This window comes from Myxocyprinus asiaticus, chromosome 39, assembly GCF_019703515.2.
Source record: "Myxocyprinus asiaticus isolate MX2 ecotype Aquarium Trade chromosome 39, UBuf_Myxa_2, whole genome shotgun sequence".
NCBI classification, from domain to species: Eukaryota; Metazoa; Chordata; class Actinopteri; order Cypriniformes; family Catostomidae; genus Myxocyprinus; species Myxocyprinus asiaticus.
This window is the reverse complement of record NC_059382.1, coordinates 38914583-38934783: the sequence shown is the minus strand read 5'-3', so window position 1 is coordinate 38934783 and position 20201 is coordinate 38914583. Positions and strand designations below refer to the sequence as shown.

The 20201-nt window shown below is 36.6% G+C and overlaps 1 protein-coding gene across 1 annotated transcript in view; it reads right to left on the bottom strand.

Moving 5' to 3' along the window:
- Nucleotides 1-441: 441 nt before the first annotated feature.
- The window catches only part of LOC127429793 (tyrosine-protein kinase receptor UFO-like), a 76320-nt gene continuing 56560 nt past the window's right edge, over nt 442-20201 (bottom strand). The window contains exons 12-21 of the mRNA XM_051679004.1: nt 15095-15224; nt 12487-12578; nt 9894-9989; nt 9711-9788; nt 9530-9622; nt 9201-9322; nt 8376-8485; nt 6777-6936; nt 6537-6673; nt 442-5498 (exon numbers count right to left, since the gene is read on the bottom strand). Coding sequence (XP_051534964.1) covers nt 5048-5498; nt 6537-6673; nt 6777-6936; nt 8376-8485; nt 9201-9322; nt 9530-9622; nt 9711-9788; nt 9894-9989; nt 12487-12578; nt 15095-15224 — 1469 coding nt within the window. The 3' untranslated portion in view covers nt 442-5047. The remainder of the gene's footprint in view (nt 5499-6536; nt 6674-6776; nt 6937-8375; nt 8486-9200; nt 9323-9529; nt 9623-9710; nt 9789-9893; nt 9990-12486; nt 12579-15094; nt 15225-20201) is intronic.

The window sequence follows — 20201 nt, the reverse complement described above, 5'->3', positions numbered from 1 at the left end:
AGTTTTTATAACTGTGATCTTAATTGCCTACCGTCTGTAAGCTGTTATTGTCTTAATGACCGTTCCACAGGTGCATGTCCATTAATTGTTTATGGTTCATTGAACAAGCATGGAAAACATTGTTTAAACCCTTTACAATAAAGATCTGTAAAGTTATTTGGATTTTTACAAAATTCTCTTTAAAATACAATGTCCTGAAAAAGGGACATTTCTTTTTTATATAATAATTTTTAACAGTATATGTTAAAACACTACCCGTTAATCAGTTATTTAATGTAGCATTTTTACAGTCTTTGACTGTTAAAAAAAAGGAAATTGTTTTACTAAGAGCAAGTTCCATGAATTTTTAAATATAATTGATTATATTTAGTCTCTTTTTAATTTGAAATTCAATTTTGAGCAATCCATATATAGATATGAGACCCATCACACACATGCATCAACTATGCAGGTAGTATTTATTTAATACAAAAAAGCATATCAAAATCACAAGTGACATTAATGTTATCTAGACAACATTAGACATAGTATAAAACCTAAAGCTAAACATTTGTGCATCATAAACTGAGCCATTTTAAGGCAAAATACTGGCTGTCAAAGGCACTTTGAAGTGTGTGCTTAGAAGTAAAAAAAAATAAATCAATATTCTTATGCTACCACACTTGGGTACAACAGGGACTGCAGCTTTTTTTTTTTTTTTTTTTTTTTAACAATGTGTCAATTTGCAGAGAGCTGAAACACTAAAAAGCCTTCAAATCTATATGAAAGACTGGTGCCAGTTTTACATCTAAATACACAATGCTGCTTCATCATTGAAGACAGAAGTGATTGAAAATGTGAACATCCGAAACATACACACTAGATGGCTAAAACAACAGTTTGTATTCCACCTGGTTAATGCTGAGCTTACTTCATGCTCTCTAAAAGGCTTGTAGACATCAAAAAATTTTCATACACGAGTTCATCATCAAAAGTATCATTATTTACATAGTACCTATATGGTTTGTCATCCAATGCTATATGCATTCAAAGCATTGTGGCTCACTGATATATGAGAGATGTGATAAAGTACCTTACTAGTCTTACTAGTACCACATTACATTATCCACATTGCATTACATAAAAATGCACCATATCACTCTTGCATTGGTTCTATGTTGTGAAAAGATTTGTTTCAGAATGTCTACTTTACTTTTACTTATATTGCAGATTTGATTGTAATGTTATGTTGGAAGAAAAACAAAAACTTGTATGTATGATAAACAAATGACAATGAATCTAAAACATTTTAACAATGCTAAAAAAAAAAAAAAAAAAAAATTACACCTGCAAATATAGAACAATAATTTTGTGATTGGCTACGAATACAAACATCTTTTTTCATTTGAGTCTTTTTGTATGATAATACAAAATATGTTGTATGATGATATTATAATAGCATGGCAGTTGTATGCTCATTATACATTGTCTAAAATTGATCAGATACAAACAATAAAACACAAAATAAACAAATACAAACAAACAAAACACTTATAAAAATGATTAGTGCAAAATATCAAATTGACCAAAAACATCAAGAAACAAACAAAAAGTATAATACTGTGCTTGAGTCTGGGGCAGCTCATAGCAAAGACCTGGCATATGTGTAGTCTAACAGTTTAGTCTACTGCCCTTTTGAAAATCAGCTTACCATAACATGTATCTTGAAACAAACCACACAACTGGTCTCATATCAGTGTAAAAAAAACAACTTCTATCCACTCTGTTGATTCAGAAAACCTCAGAAACTGTTAAAAATGTATGTGTACACCTAGAGGATAGCTAGAGTTCATGTAACTTAAACTTTTGAACTGAATTGACATCACTGACGATTTGGTTTGATTTGTTTGACTGCAGTGGAATGTTATTGTCACCCTCCATGTGTTTCTTTGGAAAAGGATGTTGGTCAGAAGGAGGCTTGAGAGAGTTTGTGTAAAGTGTCATAGAAGACAGAAACAGATTAAACAAATAATTCACCCAGAAATAAAAGTTCTGTCATCATAATTGATTCACCCTCATGTTGTTACACCTGAATGCAGTGGGTTTTTTTTTTGTTTTCTGTAGAAGAATCGGTATGCATGCTACAACGACAGTTCATAGTTACCACATCTGTCAAGCTCCAAAAAGGACAAAACATGCCATAAAAGCAGTGGTTTTACTATGTTACCAGAAACCATATTTTACCCAGAATATTTGTGGTAGAACTGTAGCAGTAACACAGGAGAACTGTAGTATTCAAAATCATAATAATTCTGCCAAAATAACTGCAGAACTATTGCGAAGAAATGGAAACTGTTGCAAAAGGGGATGCAAAACTAATTGTGATGAAATACAAAACTATTGCGAGGGAATGAAAAAACTATTGCGAGGAAATTCAAAACTAATTGCAGGGAATGCAAAATTATTGCGAGTGAATACAAAACTAATTGTGATAAAATGCAAAACTATTGCGAGGAAATTCAAAACTATTGCGAGGAGATTCAAAACTAAAACTATTGCGAGGGAATTCAAAACTAAAACTATCAAAACTATTGCGAGGGAATTCAAAACTAAAATTATCAAAACTATTGTGAGGGAATCAAAACTATTGAGAGGAAATTCAAAACTAAAATTATCAAAACTATTGTGAGGGAATCAAAACTATTGAGAGGAAATTCAAAACTAAAATTATCAAAACTATTGTGAGGGAATCAAAACTATTGAGAGGAAATTCAAAACTAAAATTATCAAAACTATTGTGAGGGAATCAAAACTATTGAGAGGGAATTCAAAATTATTGCGAGGAAATTCAAAACTAAAACTATCAAAACTATTACAAGGGAATTCAAAACTATTGCGAGGAAATTAAAAACTACTGCGAGGAGATTCAAAACTAAAACTATTGCGAGGGAATTCAAAACTATTGCGAGGAAATTCAAAAAGAAAACTATTGCGAGGAAATTCAAAACTATTGCGAGGAGATTCAAAACTAAATCTATTGAGAGGGAATGTAAAACTATTGTGAGGGAACACAAAACGTTACGCAAAGCTATCATATGACTTCAGAAGACTTCTAATATAGCACAAAAGTTGTATGGAGCCGTATGGTAAAATTGTTATATCTTATTCCTGTGTTTTTTGTGACATGGTCAATATTAACTGCCGTTGTATGGCAAAAGCTGTGTAACGATTCTTCAAAAATGTCTCCTTTTGTTTTCTACAAAAAAAAAAAAAAAAAAAAAATACCATATTGGTTTGAAACATGGAGAATAAATGATGACAGAATTTTAATTTTTGGCTGAACAATTCCTTTAAAAACTTGAACAGTTCCATCTCAATCTAGACAGTGGCAGTGTCATGCTAGTTTGTGGTGTTTGCTTAATCTGACCTTTGTATTATTGGCCATTGTTGATGCAAGCACCTCCTGAGTTCACTGTTAAGAGTGAATGGTCAATATCAGCAGCACACCATCTATATGATGAGTTTAGACCTGATGTAATTGAGTTTTAAAAACAGAACTGGCCTCATTCCATTAGTTTGACTTCTATTAATCTCATAAGGCTACGGTAAATGTGCTGTACCTGTATATCTGTGCTTTTCTGGAATATCTGTTTTGAGTCTAATATCATGTGTGATGCAATAAAGCAACAAACAATAAATCTATTCTATGTTAAAGGTGATGTGTGTAACTTTCCCCTTACCCAGCTAATATGCAGAGACAACTGTAAGTAAGCCAGTCGTAGGTGCATTTCTTCGAAAAATATAAACACGGTAGCTTTGTGGCACTTTCAAAACATAGCTATGTTTGCATCCCAACCAGCCCAACACAGCAACAATGACCAATGGCGTGAGTTTGCTACGGGACAAGAAGTGCTTGGGAAACCTGTTTGAAAACAATCATTATTTTTGCAATTCTATTTGTTGACGCAAGTCGCACAGAAATTACACACTTCACCTTTAGTTAGAATTTTTGTCCATGACCGTGACAAGCGGCAAGCTACAAGACATTTTAACATTTATGATATAATTATTTGCGGAAATACCCATTCTTGATTAAAAGAAAATTAATTACTTGAACTAGTAAAAAAACATAATCATTGATATCAGTAACTGCGTTAACACTAGTAGAATTTCACAGTGATGTGTAATTCAATACTTTTTGAATGCAATTACAGATTTCTATAATAATTTTTTTACTGGTTGAAATTCCAAATACATGTTCTTCTTACTAGTTATACTATTATAATTTTAAAAATCAATAATTACATTGTTACAAGTACAAATAACCATTCCTGATATCAACAACTGAATTACAACAAGTAAAAATTGCTAATTTTATATCTTTACATTTATTTCAATAAGTTAGAATTGGTATTTAAGTTATCTGGAAAGGGTTTTCAGATATCAATAAATGAAGAGTAATTTAAGATATCTTAAATTAACATTGCCACTAGTGAAAACCAAATTATATATATATATATAAATAAAATAAAAAATTAAAAATGTATTTTTACTTGTTGTAATTAAATTTTTTATATCGGAATGGCCATTTGCACTAGTTACAATGTTATTATTGACATAACAAATAATACTTTTTACTAGATTTATATCAAGAATTTACGTTTTTTTTGTGTGTGTGTGTGAAAACCTAATTAATTATATAAAAATATCAACATATCTGATATCAAGACTTAGCCTTTTAACTATAGAAAATGTAATTACAGATATCTATAATGCATAACCTGCACGTGATTAAATGTCGAAAGGGTTTGTGATAGTATGAGGAGTTAAACCTGTCACATCACACCTGGTTGGTACAACAGTAAGATAGAGAACATAAATTATGACCCATACACCTCTCAAAATCTACACTAAGCATAAAAGACCATTTGGAAAGCAAGGGAAATAAATTCATTATAAACATTGAATGTCTGGTGGAGTGTGTGGAATGCTTGTGCAAAATTGGGATAGGAGCAGTAACTCTCTCCACAAGAGGCAGTATAAATCCATTTCAGTCACTGAAGCATCACTACCAGGGCACTTTCTTGCACCCTGGGCTGTCTCGCTCCTCAGGGGCTTGAGTTTCAGAGGGCGGCAGTGGAGTGGAACAGGACGAAGGTTGAAGTGCCGGTGTGGGTATAGACCCAATAAGGTTAAGACTCTCCATGGAGTCGGCGTTGAGCAGGCGCTGGTTCTCGTGCTGAGGGCAGATGACATACCGGCTGGGGTGGTGGACTTCCACAGTGGCCACTGTACCTGAGCCCTTCAATGCCCCGAGTGCACAAGGGAGCCCCATTATGGGGTCACGGCCTCCCACGGCCCCCAGCTCGCCGGATGACTCCTCCATATTGACGTAGAGTATTTCATCTGGGTCTTGGCTCGGCAGATCTTCCAGAACCTTTTCGAGCTCACAGCGCAAGATCTCAAAGCTTGGCCGGTCCTTTGGGCTCAGAAACCAGCAGGAGAACATCAGGGAATAACTGTACAGAACAGATGTCAATGACACAGAGACACAGATGTCAATGACGTCAAACATCAGTAGGGTTGGGAACCGAAAACTGGTTCTTGTTCGGAACCGGTTCCATTTTAAACACACACACACACACACACACACACACAGGAACTGTATGATTTTCATGACTTCTGGTTCCATTAACGGTTCCCAAACACGTAATTTTCCACAGATGCAGGTGGAACACTGTACTAAAGTACTCTGACAGTGTTTCCTGCAACACAATTTAGCATCAGTGCTGCTACACAGTACAACCAGTGTAGTCCGATTCCTGAATGAATATTCGAATGAGCCGTTTCTTCTGAATCTACAGTGCAAAACATACTTGCCAGCAGTGTGGTTCAATACAGGAATAAATTACTCTTTTGAGCCGGTTCTTATTAGTTAAATCAAAAACACAGTGCAACCAGTGTAGACAGAATCCCAAATGAACGACTCTAATTAGCCGGTTCTTTTTAGTGAATCAAAAACATACAGTGTGAACAGTGTAGACAGGATCCCGAATGAATTACTTGAATGATGAGCCAGTTCTTTTGAATCTACAGCACAAAACATACAGCACATCCAGTTTAGTCAGATTTCCGAACAAATGAATCTAAAAAGCCTTTCAAAAAATAAACAAAACAAAAAAAAGAGGCTGAATTAAAAAGCCTGAAATGATCTCATTGGCAACAGGCTGGTGAGGGCAGTAAATGCACCTAAACATCAGTGGTTCTCATTTGTCTTGTGACTGATTGTGACACATTTGAATTTATCGCAAATGTGAATGAAATTTAAAAGCTACAATTTCAATCAATATTTCTAATGTGTAATCAATATTTTCCGTTCATTTCCATTTCTAAAATCATGGGATCTTAAACCTTTGTATTTTGTTCTTATTTTGCTGCCACAAATGGCTTGAAGATGCAACAGTTATATTAATCACAGGCAGCTTTTCCTTTTACTAACACCCATGACTTTGAATCACATCATTAGATCCTCAAAAGTCCTTTGAAAGCACACTCACATGCTGTCCAGACAGTCTGGAGGTTGTTTGAGTCGGTTGCCCTGTCTCAGATAATCATAGATTTCACTGTTCTCCACGCCAGGGTACGGCGTCTGACCACGAGTCGCTATCTCCCACATTGTCACTCCAAATGACCACTGTAAGACACACAAATCAATTTCTTTGGGCCACTCTATAACTCTTAGTCTCCATTCTGTTCTTCAACAGGAGCCCTTACAGAAAGATGCTGAGACGTCTTACCACATCGCTCTTGGTGGTGTACACTCTGTCTGCCAGGCTCTCAATGGCGATCCACTTTACAGGCATCTTAGAGATGCGGCCCTGTCTGTAGTAATCTCCATTATAGATCTTCTTCGACAGGCCGAAGTCAGCCACACACACGTTCATGTTCTCATTTAACCTGGGGGAAAAAAAATGGCTTTGAAGGTTTCTATGGAGAACAGCAAATACAATATACATCAGGAATCTGAAGCCCAGAAGCAATCTGCACACTTTTCCACATTTTTACAGTGATACTGAGGGAAATTCTGAGGAATTATACTGAATTACAACATGGTAAAAGGTGTTAAATGTAGCTAGAGAGTACTACACTGTTATAGATATCTGGAAGTATAAAAAAAATTAGCCAAAATACTAAATAAAGGAACACTCAAGGAACAAGGGATGTGTAAAACTTTGAGAATTATGGACTCTTTCTGTGAAGCACAGATTCCATATGGGCCTGCATATACTGTATTTTTATAGGGGTCCAATCACCAAAGGTAGCTGCAAAAATCACAAGGCAAGTCCAAGAAACACCAGATTTGGTAGGATGGTCAAATCCGCTATTTTGAAGGTTTTCGTATTTTGACGTTGACATGCTTTTACGTTTTTTGCCAATATTTTTGCAAACGTATGGGCTAGAATAAAAAGTCTTCTTTCCTCTAATTCCCTGAGTTAAGCCATACAAAATGTATGATTTCTGTTTGTCTTACCATAACTGCATTTTTATTTTTATTTCTTTGCCATTTTGAATTTTCTGAAAAACCTACTTTTTCGAAAGAGACCTACTTTTTTCTCCAAGACCGTTGATCTGATTCACACAAAATTTGACATTTATCATCCAGAGACCCTCATGACAAAAAGTTAACAAAATAATTGTGATTCGTCAAATCGTTCAGAAGAAATAGCTTGATAAGTGAATGACAAAATATTCATTGGCTTACGTACAGTATATCTTCTAAACAATTTGACGAATCAAAATTCTTTTTGTCATGAGGGTCTCTAGATGATACATGCCAAATTTTGTGTGAATCGGACCAACGTTCTAGGAGGAGTTTGAAAAAGTAAGTTTTTCACGAAACTCAAACATTCAAAGTAACTAGAGTACTTAGTCATTAAATTACTTTTCCCCGGCAGATCTGTCCTTTCAAATTTGGCAAGTTCTGATATTTTGTCCACTTTTCAAAAACTGTTTGGATCCCGATAATTGCCGCTTGTGCCAATATTTCATATTTATTTTACTTAGTTGACATGAAATTAAAATTGACCCTGTTTACTTTCTTACAATGCATATTCCATCTTATTGTGCTCAATTCATCTGTACATTGAAGTTGACAACGTAAAGCCTCAGAAACGACCTTCTTTTTTCGTTGACATTACAAATCCCTTACTTTTAAACCCCTCCCCTCCAACCACCTGTCATATAGAGTGCACTTTTTACAGTCCTGTCTAACATTTTTTCTTAATGAACATCCAATTTCATTATGGAAGTAAAAAAGGTTGCAAACTGAGTTTCATGTCGACTTCAAGCATGTTTGAGTAGGCATGAGCTTATGTTTGTTTCACATGTGTACTCACATGCAGTTTCGAGCCGCCAGGTCTCTATGAATGAAGTTTTTGTCGCTCAGATACTCCATACCTCTAGCGATGTCTGTCATGAACTTCACCAGCATCTGAGAGGGTAAGTACTACACAAAAAAGACAAAGAAAGTATGGATAGTTCAAAATAAATCACAGATTTTTGTCTTCAAGTAGGAGTACCAATTGATGTACCATCCAATCCAATGAAACATTTAGTGTTAGATGTTTTGTTCTTTATTTGTATTCTTCTTGTGACAGGTAGATGGCGGCAGAGTCCTTCCCCTAGATTCTGCTTGACCACAGACACACGTCCATTGACAATAACAAACACCGCCAACCAGTAGGCTGTATGAAAATTTTTGCGGTACTATGTGTTCCTGTGGGAGTGTACTGTGATTCTTGAGTATTTGCCTGATGTCTGCTCTTCTAAAGAATTTAATTTATGATTACAACGGAGTTTCACAACTGACCATGATCATCTAGCCTCAAAACAAACTGCTTGAGAGAGTTGACCAGAAAAATCCCTCAATGTGATTGCATCAGAAAGAGTGGCCTTGGCTTCCTTCACTGTCTCTGGCGATCACGAGTAATTAAGTAAAGTTTGTGTGATGCTTTTAGAGAGCAGTGTTGATGACAGATAGCATAAACTACCACATATGCAAGCGCATGAGGCAGTGTGAAGTGTGATTGAATGGGCATAAAATATATATATTTTTTTTTAAATTAAAGGAATAGTTGACTCAAAATGAAATAGTGTTTCAAAGGAGCGTGTGTGTGTGTATGTGTGTGTGTGTGTGTGTGTAGTGAGCATGTTGAACTGACCACAGGTGAGTCGCCCAGTCTGGAGTACAGCAGGTAGCTGTGCAGGTCTCCATGCTTCATGTAGGGCAAAATAACAACAGGAGACGGATAACCTTCACTCTCCACTGTCTGCAGACACACGCCTAACACACAAACAGTAATTAGTTGTTTAATTAATTAGTAAATGTATAATTTGCAAACTACTGCAGACCAGGTAAAAATGCTAAGGAAAGGCTACTCAAGTAGACAAACACCTACTTCAGGGGTTGATTTACTGTTTTGCTGAAAGAGTAATAGATCCAATGGCTGACTCTACCATGTTTCATTCACTGATCAAAACACGTTCTTACCCAGAAGCCTCATGACATTCTGATGGTCAAACTCTTTCATGCAGGCCGCCTCTCGCAGAAAATCTTCCATTTCGGTGCGAGTGCAGATAGCAACTGATGACAAAACAGTAAAAGATTGAAGTTAGTACACTGAAAATGACTGCACGTGTTTTCAGAGACGATGCTTTTGCTGTTGACTTACTTTTCATGGTCTTCACTGCCACTTTGAGCACAGAGTCCTCTTGAGTGAGCGAACCCTCCATAACAGAGCCAAACTCACCTACACACACACACACACACACACACACACACACACACACACATTTACAATCTGAGTCAAGTTGAAACAAGACACAGATGTCTACAGCCGTTATGTAAGTCTCACCTTCTCCCAGTGTTTTTCCCAGTGTTAGTTTGTGTCTGTCCACCATCACGTCCTGTAACTTTTGTTTGAGCTCATCGCTGATCCCCAGAGAGTTTACTGAGAAAAGAACGAGCCATCCGAGACATTAGCATCAGTTTTCAAAGCATCTATGCAAGTTTTATCAAGTGAAAAATATTCTTTACAGAGAAACTTGGCTTTTGTATTGGCATAAACTGGTTGGGTGAATCTCACGAAAGCATGTCTGGGTCACATTTCAGTTCAGAATTGAACAAACAAAATAAAGACAAAAAAAAAAGAGATATATGTATATATAAAGCCTATTTTTTTTAGTTTTTGATTTGGTTTTATTTCCATTATTTTCTCAATAGTGATTCTCTTTGGATTTACATTACGATATTGCAATATTTTTTTTTTTTTTAATTGCACTTCTGAAGAAAATACTGTAACATGATTTTATTTTTATTTTTTTAAATCAGCACAAATTAAAGGCAGTACAACAAATACTATGATATATAAATCTTAACATTTATAAAATTGACAATTTAAGTAGCATATCACATTTTCCGTGACCTGGACGTGGATAAGCGGGAGAAAATGGATGGATCATATTTTTTGCACATTACAGAATTTGAAGGGGCAATGCAAAAAACAAAAACAACAACAACATGATCTTAACAGGCTTCATTTTCTTTATGCAAAATGTAAATTTTGTCTTGTTTTCCAGTACAAATATCTAAACATCCTTAAAACAAGATAAATGTACTTTATTATAAGACATATTTTGTCTTATTTTCAGAGAAATCTAAAAAGATTTAATAACAAGAAAAAAACGATTTGCCAGTGGGGTAAACGCCACTATTATAACTGTTTTTTGGAGGGTTTTTTTTTTTTACCCCATTGGCAGTTTGTTTTTCTTTTATTAAAAATTCAATTAAATTAATCTTTGTTAGATTTTTCAGAAAACAAGACTTAATATCTTGAGCCATTCTGCTTCAAGTATTTGTATTTATTTTTCCCCTTATTTTAAGCATATTTAATTAGAAAATAAGACAAAAATACTCTTTTTTTGGGGGGGGGGGGGGGGTGAGATTCACCTGGTTCCTCACTGTATTCTAATTTCATCATCAAGTTCTACACAACAAACCAAAACAGCCTGTCTGAATCAGAGTTAAAGGTGAGATCCAACTACACTGAATATAAGCCGAACTTTATTAGTTATGAAGAAGCCAAAAATGATGAAAATGCTGATGGAAATTGAGAGAGAGAGAGAGAGAAAAGAAAAAGGAGAATGTTATGGAATTTGTCCAGATCATGACCTAAACCCTCCACCCTTTACAATCGCACAAAACAAGCTCACATTCATGTGAATGTTATCATTTCCGTCCTTTTTACTATCTCACAACACATGACGTCATGCTCTTCTGGACCACACGCAGACCTTGAGATACAGTATTTCATCTCTAGAGTAACACTGAGCTTTTGTTTTGGCGATTCAGCTCATGACAGCAGTCAGATATGCATCTGATATATAGTTAATATTTGGAAATACAAGTTTAGCCCTGAATATGTCTCATTAACTCTAAATCAGGGCCAACGATAACATCTTTAATTTTCCTTGAAATCATTTCCATGAAACACAGAAACCTGAAGTTCTCAGATCAAAGGTTTAGTGAAACATGTATTAAGGTGCAGGAACAACAGTCCTCATGTACACAGACATATGGAGAGGACATTAGTGAAGCTATGGGCTCACATAGAATCTGTGCAAAAACAATTTTTATGGGGGGGGGGTGGATTTAAACATAGTTAAATGTGTTAAGTGGTGCTGAGAGTACTGCACTCTTCTTGGTAGAGGAAAGCATAATAAAAAAAAAGCTAAAATATTTAATAAACACAAACACAAGGGGCAAGAATGCATTGGACTTTATGAATTACGGTCTTTCGAACTCAAAAGAAAACTGCAGAACTCTGTGGCCGAAGATTCTGGCCACGTCCACACTTTGAAATGTATAATTTGTTTCGGAGATTGAATGGATGTCAAATTACAGCTCATTTACATGGAGTTCATAATAACATCCTCCAGCAGGTTTCACAGGACGTGTGTGTGTGTGTGTGTGTGGGGCGGTTATCTGTCTGTCAGGTTTCAAATCAACACCCATTTCTACTGTTTCTATTCTATTCTTCATCTTTTCCACACTGTTCCTTGGCATTTCCCTCTCTCTCTGATTTTGTTTTTTCCTACATGTTAAGACACATCAACGTGAACTGTCCTGTAAGACCTAAAGCAGGGACTTCAGGGTTGAAATGTGATGCCAGGTTATAAGTGCACGCTCATCTCCCTTAAACTCTGCCAAACAACAGTGAAAACCTCTGAAGAGTACTCAGAATGGAGGTAGGTGTACTTTATCATCCGTCATAAAGTACACTCTTAAATGCATTTAACTTCATATAAAATGTCTTCACGTAATCAAATGTTGAGCTCTGTGGCTGTGAGAGCACTTATCAAATCAAAGTTGTGGTGTGATTGATCTGGTTACAGCGACATGCACAAGTGTGTATGGAAGGTGTCGGTTTAGGATGTCTATGAACTCACATGTAGCTTCAGTTGTGCGTCGACTGTATGTGCGTCGAGCTCGATATCGGACAACAAGTTCACCGCTCTCCATCATGGGCTCAAACGCCTCGCTGTAAAACACACAAATAAACATGATACATACATATTTCTCACACTGTAATCTATTACAATGTTTTTTTCAGTAAATTCCTGCTCATACTCATTATAGCCCATTCTTCTATAAAGCTGTGCTGAAAAGTATAAACACCAAGAAATCAAAATTGTAGTTTTGTTTCTTTTAGTCCATGTCTGTTCTATATACTAGGGATGCACCGAAGCCACTTTTTCTCTTCCGATACGATTACGATATCTGAAATCTCAGTATCGGTCCAATACCAGTGTTGCTTTTTTTTATATAATATCTATATCTCACTCTGTGATACTAATTAGGGTTACTCTTTAATATGTAAAAAAACAAACCTTTAACTACACATTATTTCAATATAATTATACAGCCTATTTAGAAAAACTCTGTTAAATAGTCTACTGGATAATGCAGCAGCAAAATTAACAGTAATTCTAGTGAAAGTTTTCAGTAGAAAAGAAGCCAGTTTTCTTTGCACCATTTTTTCAACTTATATCTGGACGTTTAAAGGATTCAGATCTCTTTTTTTTTTCATTTTTTTTTCACTTTAGTTGTAAAATATCAGTCCACTTTTCATTCACAGTTATTTTTTGGAACCCATTCAACTTAAATATTGTTATAATTTGTAAACAAATAATAATGATAATGAATTATTTGTATTAATATTATTATTGCCTTTTATCATTTTAAAATACAGCATTAATATGGAATTTCAGTCACGCACCTTTAACTTTAAAAACCTTGTGCTTTTATTTTGACGCTCAGAAGACTCCAGGAAGTCCTGTAAGTGTCTGTATTTGGTGAAATGCTCCTCCGATGCCATTCTCAATGTATGTTATAAGCGAAACGAACTACTGAGCATCTATATCTGAGATGTTGTTCACGTGAAGCACTCGCATAGGAAAATAGCCGTGAGTTCTGAGGGCTGAAAATAGCCGCAACCGCCTCAGCAGCCTGCACATGTGTGTGTGTCTACAGAGCAGCAGCATTCACTAACATGCTGAGCATGCATATTACATTATAACATTTACTTTTGTGATTCGCAAAGCTATCACTGTCTTTAAATGGCTTTGAATAAAATTCACAAGTCAAATGGACTACTTTAATGGTGTTTTTATGGTTCTTTTATGTCATTTTTGGAGCTTGACAGTAACAAACATGACTAACACACAGTATCGGATTTGGATCGTGCTAATCAGACTGATTCCAGATCCGTCTAAAAACGTCAGTATCGGAGCCGATGACGATCCATATATCGGATTGGTGCAATCCTACACTATACCATCTGTAGGTGTTTCATCAATTTCTGACACTTTAAGGTCCTTGGAGTTGATTTATATACTGTATATAAAAAAAGATTTCAACTTTTTTTGTGTTGTTATATAAAAAAAGTCACATTACAACTTTTTACCAGGCCTTCATTATTTATTTCTGTTACTTTTCAAATGCCTTTTATAAATAGATCTGACTGCTGTAGCCTCGTACCAGACCCAGACTTTCAATATTAAACTATGAAAATCCATTAAAAAAAAACAAATGTTTACATGTTTAAAACTACGATCATCTAAACAAAGAGTGAAATAAACAAACCATTTTAAAATGTATTGTGCAAAATTAGCCTCAGCAAGACAAAAGAGGCAGCCAATTTGACGTTTTCAAAACATCCAAAATGTAATTTCCATCAATGTCATTTCCAGCACAGAATTATATTGGAAATTACACTGTGGTGGGAATTTTCATGACTTTCAGAAAAATAAATGAGGAAATTGGCATGAATCTCCTGTGATACATGCACATCCACTATTGGACATTGTTAGTAGACAAATTTATAAAATGATAGTGTGTGAAAAATGTTTTAAAAAGACTTTACTTTCTAGTAGTCCACAGTGCTAAAAGTTCCAGAAATTGAAAAAACACCCCTATTTGTTAGTGTACTGTTAAAAGTTTACAAAACAATGTAAACTTTAAACATATATACACATTTATAATGTATAGTCTTTCTCTTGCTGGAGAACACACTATTGATTACATCATCTCCTTATCAGTAAACAAATTGTTTGTCCAATAAAATGCTTTCTGGAATGAGAATGTCCTGCCTCTAACTAGCTAATAGCAAGTCATTGTTTTGCAGGGCTATAAAAAACAAAAACTGTGTCCGAATTTATGAACAGAAGCATATCTAGAAAAGTGGAGCTGGGGAGGAGGAGGGTTTACAGAGAAAACTCTTGTTGCGTGCTATGTTGAAACTGCAACACCTGAGAAATTGAAATGCTTGACAAAGAGGCAGAAAGCTAGTGGTTGATTGGCTTTACAGATTACATGTCAAAGGACCTTTCAGCTTGTGCCATGTAGCGTTTCATGACTGTACTTTAAGTCATTTTTTCTGTAATTGTTTGTCAACTAATTAGTAGTTGAAGTAACATCTGGTGTCTACTGTATTCTCCACAGTGTCAGAACCATAGAATGCAAAAGGATAGAGCCCACCCGATCATCACTACCCACCCGAAACGTGTCTCCTTCCGCCTCAGTCTGGTCACATATACGGCCAAGAGCACCGCAAGAGCGATGGCAACAGCGATGGCCATCACCACATACCACCAGTGCCAGGAGAAAGCAGGAGGACTCGACAGACCTTTAAACATACAAACAGAGTTAGATTTAAAGTTGCAAAATACATTTAAACTGGATTACAAAGAGGAAAAGTGTGAAAGTATCAATATGTTTTTAAGTTTAGTAAACTGCCTCAAACTACCTAGACAGCATTTTAAAGGAATATTCTGGGTTCAGTACAAGTTATGCTCAATCGACAGCATTTGTGGCATTAATATTGATTACCACAAATTTATTTCGAGTCGTCCCTCTTTTTCTTTAAAAAAAAAAAGCAAAAATGGAGGTTACAGTGAGGCACTTACAATAGAAGTGAATGGGGCCAATTTTTGGAGGGTTTAAAGTTAGAAATGTGAAGCTTATAATTTTATAAAGCACTTACATTAATTCTTCTGTTATTTTTGTTTAAATCATCATTTTTACCATCATATTAGGGTTTTAGGGTTTGTTGACATCATCATGGCAACGAAGTTGTAAAATTGGATATAACTTTACACAGAAAAGGTTAGTAAGTGATTTCATCACACTAAAATAATGTTTACGTGTATAATGTTTATGTTTTGTGGCTCTACTTTTGAAACACTGTGTAGTTCAGCATGTTTTGGTTTGGCCCCATTCACTTTCATTGTAAGTGTCTTATAACCGCATTTTTTTTTCCCTTTTCTTTTTTCTTAATGAACAAAATGCAAGTGGAAATAATTTTTGTGGTAATCAACGGTATGCCACAAATGCTGTTGATTGAACTTAACTGGTATTAAACCTGGAACATTCCTTTAAATAGCCAAAGCTGCCTATTTAGGCAGTAGACATCAAGGCAGCTCACTAGGTTTTGAAAAGAGCTAATGTGTCTCGTGACAGACAAATGGATAAAGTGAGCGGAGGAAGGTGTGCTCTCGCTTGGGGCTGAATTCTCCAGACAGGTTCACGAATAAACTATGTACTCTAGACGCAATAGCCACGAGATCCTAATGTATAAAACGAGACCGTGTGTGTGTGTGTGTGTGTGTGTGTGTGTCTGGAGGTGGATGTGTGTTTTGTACAGCTGGTCATTGGTTGGATAAGCCCATGAAAATGACCTCTGTGCAAGATTTACAACAGGGTGTGTTGCTTCTTGTTAATCCCCTAAACTATTTGACTCTCTCTATCTTTCTTTCCACATGCCTCACACTCGACAAACCTCCTCACAGGGTTTGCCTGTCTCCAATTTCCTTTGCTCTCTTTCTTTCCTTATTTTGTTCTGTTCTTCCTCTTTTCTGAGATGTGCAACAGCAGAACCAAGAAAACCAACATTTCAAAAGGGGAATAACTAAGAGAAGTACAAGGAAAAGACCACTTCCACATCTTTGCAACCAAATTTCCCTATGTCCTAACAAGGATAGTAAAACCTGAAATTACATACACTGTGCATCCAAATACCAAATTTGAAAGAATACAGTGCATTCATAAAGTATTCAGATCACATTTTGTTATGTTGCAGCCTTAGGTTAAAATGCTTTAAATTATTAGTTTTTTCCACATCAATCTACACTCCATACACCATAATGACAAAGCAAAAACCAGATTTTTGATAACTTGCAAATTTATTAAAAAGAAAATATTGAAATATCACATTGACATAAAGTACTCAGTACTTAGTTGAAGCACCTTTGGCAGCGATTACAGCCTCAAGTCTTTTTGGGTATGATGCGACAAGCTTTGCACACCTGGATTTGGGGATTTTCTGCCATTCTTCTCTGCAGATCCTCTCAAGCTCTGTCAGGTTGGATGGGGACCGTCGGTGGACAGCCATTTTCAGGACTCTCCAGAGATGATTGATTGGGTTCAAGTCCGGGCTCTGGCTGTTGGAAGGTTATCCTTTGGCCCACTCTGTGGTCCGGAGTGCTCTGGATCAGGTTTTCATTAAGGATATCTCTGTATTTTGCTGTGTTCAGACTTTCTTTCAACCCTGACCAGTCCCCTAGTCCCTGTCACTGAAAAACACCCCCAAAGCATGATGCTACCACCACCATGCTTCACCGTTGGGATGGTATTGCACAGGTGATGAGCGTTGCCTGGTTTCCTCCAGACATGACGCTTGGAATTGAGGCCAAACAGTTCAATCTTTGTTTCATCAGACAATAAGAAGGACATAAGCAAAAGTGACAGTTGACGGACCAACGATGTTTTGTACTTGGACACCGACCAGTCTGCTAACTAACCGGAGTACTGAATTCAGCCAGTAATGCTCATGATGAACAGTGAATCGCCGGTGTCCTCTGCAGCTAATCTCAGTAAGTTGTTACATTTGCCAACTTTGTTAGCTTTTCTCACACCGTTGTCATCTTATTTTGTGCATTGTTTTGATCTGCAAGGGGATTTTTGACCAGCTACTCACTAAGTTTGGAAGATCACGGCTATCTGTTAAGTAAAACAGTGGGATTCTCAACCAATAATATTTTATGCTATGGAAAAAATCAAAATACAACCATCTGCTACACCAATGTTAATAATGATTCCACTGTTACAGTTTACAGAGCTTAGCAAGTTAAGCCATAGTTCATACAATATAATGTAATTACATTACCTGTCGTCTTTAGTGTAGATGTCGTCTCTGACAGTCTTGTTGAGCAATGTAATAATGATGGATTGCATTAATCCATGTGTTTTAATATGTCCTCAAAAACAAGACAGTAACCCGTTACGTCACCATTCGGCTCTCAGGTCAGTGGAAAAGCGTGTTCGGTTTACGATAGGCTCCAGATCTCCCCGGTCGTGAACCAGCGGAGCACAGGCTCAGCACGAGAACCATTGCAATTTCGGTGGAAAAAGGCTGCCAGAGTGACCATCGGGTTCTTGGTCACCTCTCTTACCAAGGCCCTTCTCCCCCGATTGCTCAGTTTGGCCGGGCGGCCAGCTCTAGGAAGAGACCTGGTTGTTCCAAACTTCTTCCATTTAAGAATTATGGAGGTCACTATTCTCTTGGGAACCTTCAATGCAGCCAAAACATTTTTGTAGCCTTCCCCAGATCTGTGCCTTGACACAATCCTGTCTTTGAGCTCTGCATGCAGTTCCTTTGACCTCATGGCTTGGTTTTTGCTGTCATATGCATTTTCAGCTGTGAGACCTTATATAGACAGGTGTGTGCCTTCCAAATCATGTCAAATCAGTTGAATTTGCCACAGGTGGACTCAAGTGTCGAAACATCTCAAAGATGATCCAGAGAAATGGGATGCACCTGAGCTAAATTTCAGGTGTCATAGCAAAGGGTCTGAATACTAGTTTCTTTTTTTTTTTTTTTTTTATAAATTTGAAAAGTTATCAAAAATCTTGTTTTTGCTTTGTTATTATGGGGTATGGAGTGTAGATTGATGTTTAAAGCATTTTAGCATAAGGCTGCAACATAAAACAATTTAAAAAACAAATAAAAATGAAGGGGTCTGAATACTTTCTGAATGCACTGTAGATCTTGTAGCTGCTGTGAATACAGTTGTTTCCGTGCCACGTTTCAATTTCTTTTATCACAGCTGCACAACTAGGAGTTATGGCACCCCTAGCAACATATATCGATGAAATTTAGGATGTACCCTCAAGATGTCCTGTTCTCAACGTGTACCAAGTTTTGTTATGTTTGGATATTGCACTCACAAGATACAGGCCAATTAGTCATTATGGGCCACACCCAAAAATGTACTGGCGCATAACTTATAATCGATGCAATTCATCAAATATCTTTTGATAATTTTGTGTCAGGAAAATCTCTAGATGATATTTGCCAAATGATGTGTGACTCAGAGAAACGAGTTAAAAAAAATTATTAAAAAGTTTTGTTGCAGAATATAATATAATATAATATTAAAATAATATCACATGAGCAAGAGTGCGATATGGCCCTACATATGGCTGTGAGTCGGCAGCAGGTAATAACACCCGTGCTGATTTAGGACCACACAACATGATTGCGAGTGTGATATTGCTTTTATACAACAGTTCAAAGCACAGGTAAATAAAAAAAATGAGGGGAAACTAAGGACTGTCACAAAAAAACTAATTTGTGCAAGGAACTACTTTCTTACACCACGGATCAGGATCTGCCGTTGCTAGTTTAAAATATGCGCACAAGCCTCTGTTATTAATTCAAAAACATCACTTCAGAACTAGTAACAATGGCTTGAGCTGTTTCTAACTGGTTATTGAAAAACAAATTTGTGTGTGTACATTTGAGAGAGACAGAGAGAGAGCAACTGAGCCTGTGGGACTACTGTCGCAACTCCCAAGCTTGCTGACGATAATGGGAATTCTGGTCAAACACATCCTATTTTCTCAATGTAAAAATAGACGAACGAGCGGTGTCCCCCCCCCCCCCCGAGTATTTCACGGTAGCCGGTACGCAAGAGTCTTTCACTATAGAGACCATTCTCTCCTCCGCCATGTTGATTACATCTCCACACAACGCAGAAACTCTGGTCTCAGGTTAGCACCCTGAGTCTGTGTGATTACTCCGTGTGATGTGTATCTTAGCTGTGAAAAGTCTTAATGCTGAAGCTGTTGGTTAGTAGTAGTAATCCGAGTGATCATGGAGTGAGAGACAATTCCGATGATTTCAAAGAAACCACTCGCTGACTCAAATGCACGTCAAAATTAACTGGCTCATAGCACATGAAAATGGTATTTTGTTGCCACCTGCTGGCTAAAACCTTTAACGCTGGTAGGTTATCGATTGCTAGATAATTTATTTTTGGATATAATCTGAGCTTTCACTTACTATTTTAGATTTAAATCAGTTTTATGACTGTTCCTAGTCCGGTTGTTGAGTGGACAGTTTCAGTTTCAAGACATGTTTTCCGGGTCAGAATTAGCTTTCAATCTGGCAACCATATATGGCTGGTAAAGTCTACTGTTTAAAGCCACCTGACATTGTGCGTGCATGAATGGCTTTGGTTGTCAAGGAAATCACAGAGCCAGCATGATGTAGGCAATCTCTTCACTACACTTCAGCTGGACAGCTGAGGTAAATTAGCTGACG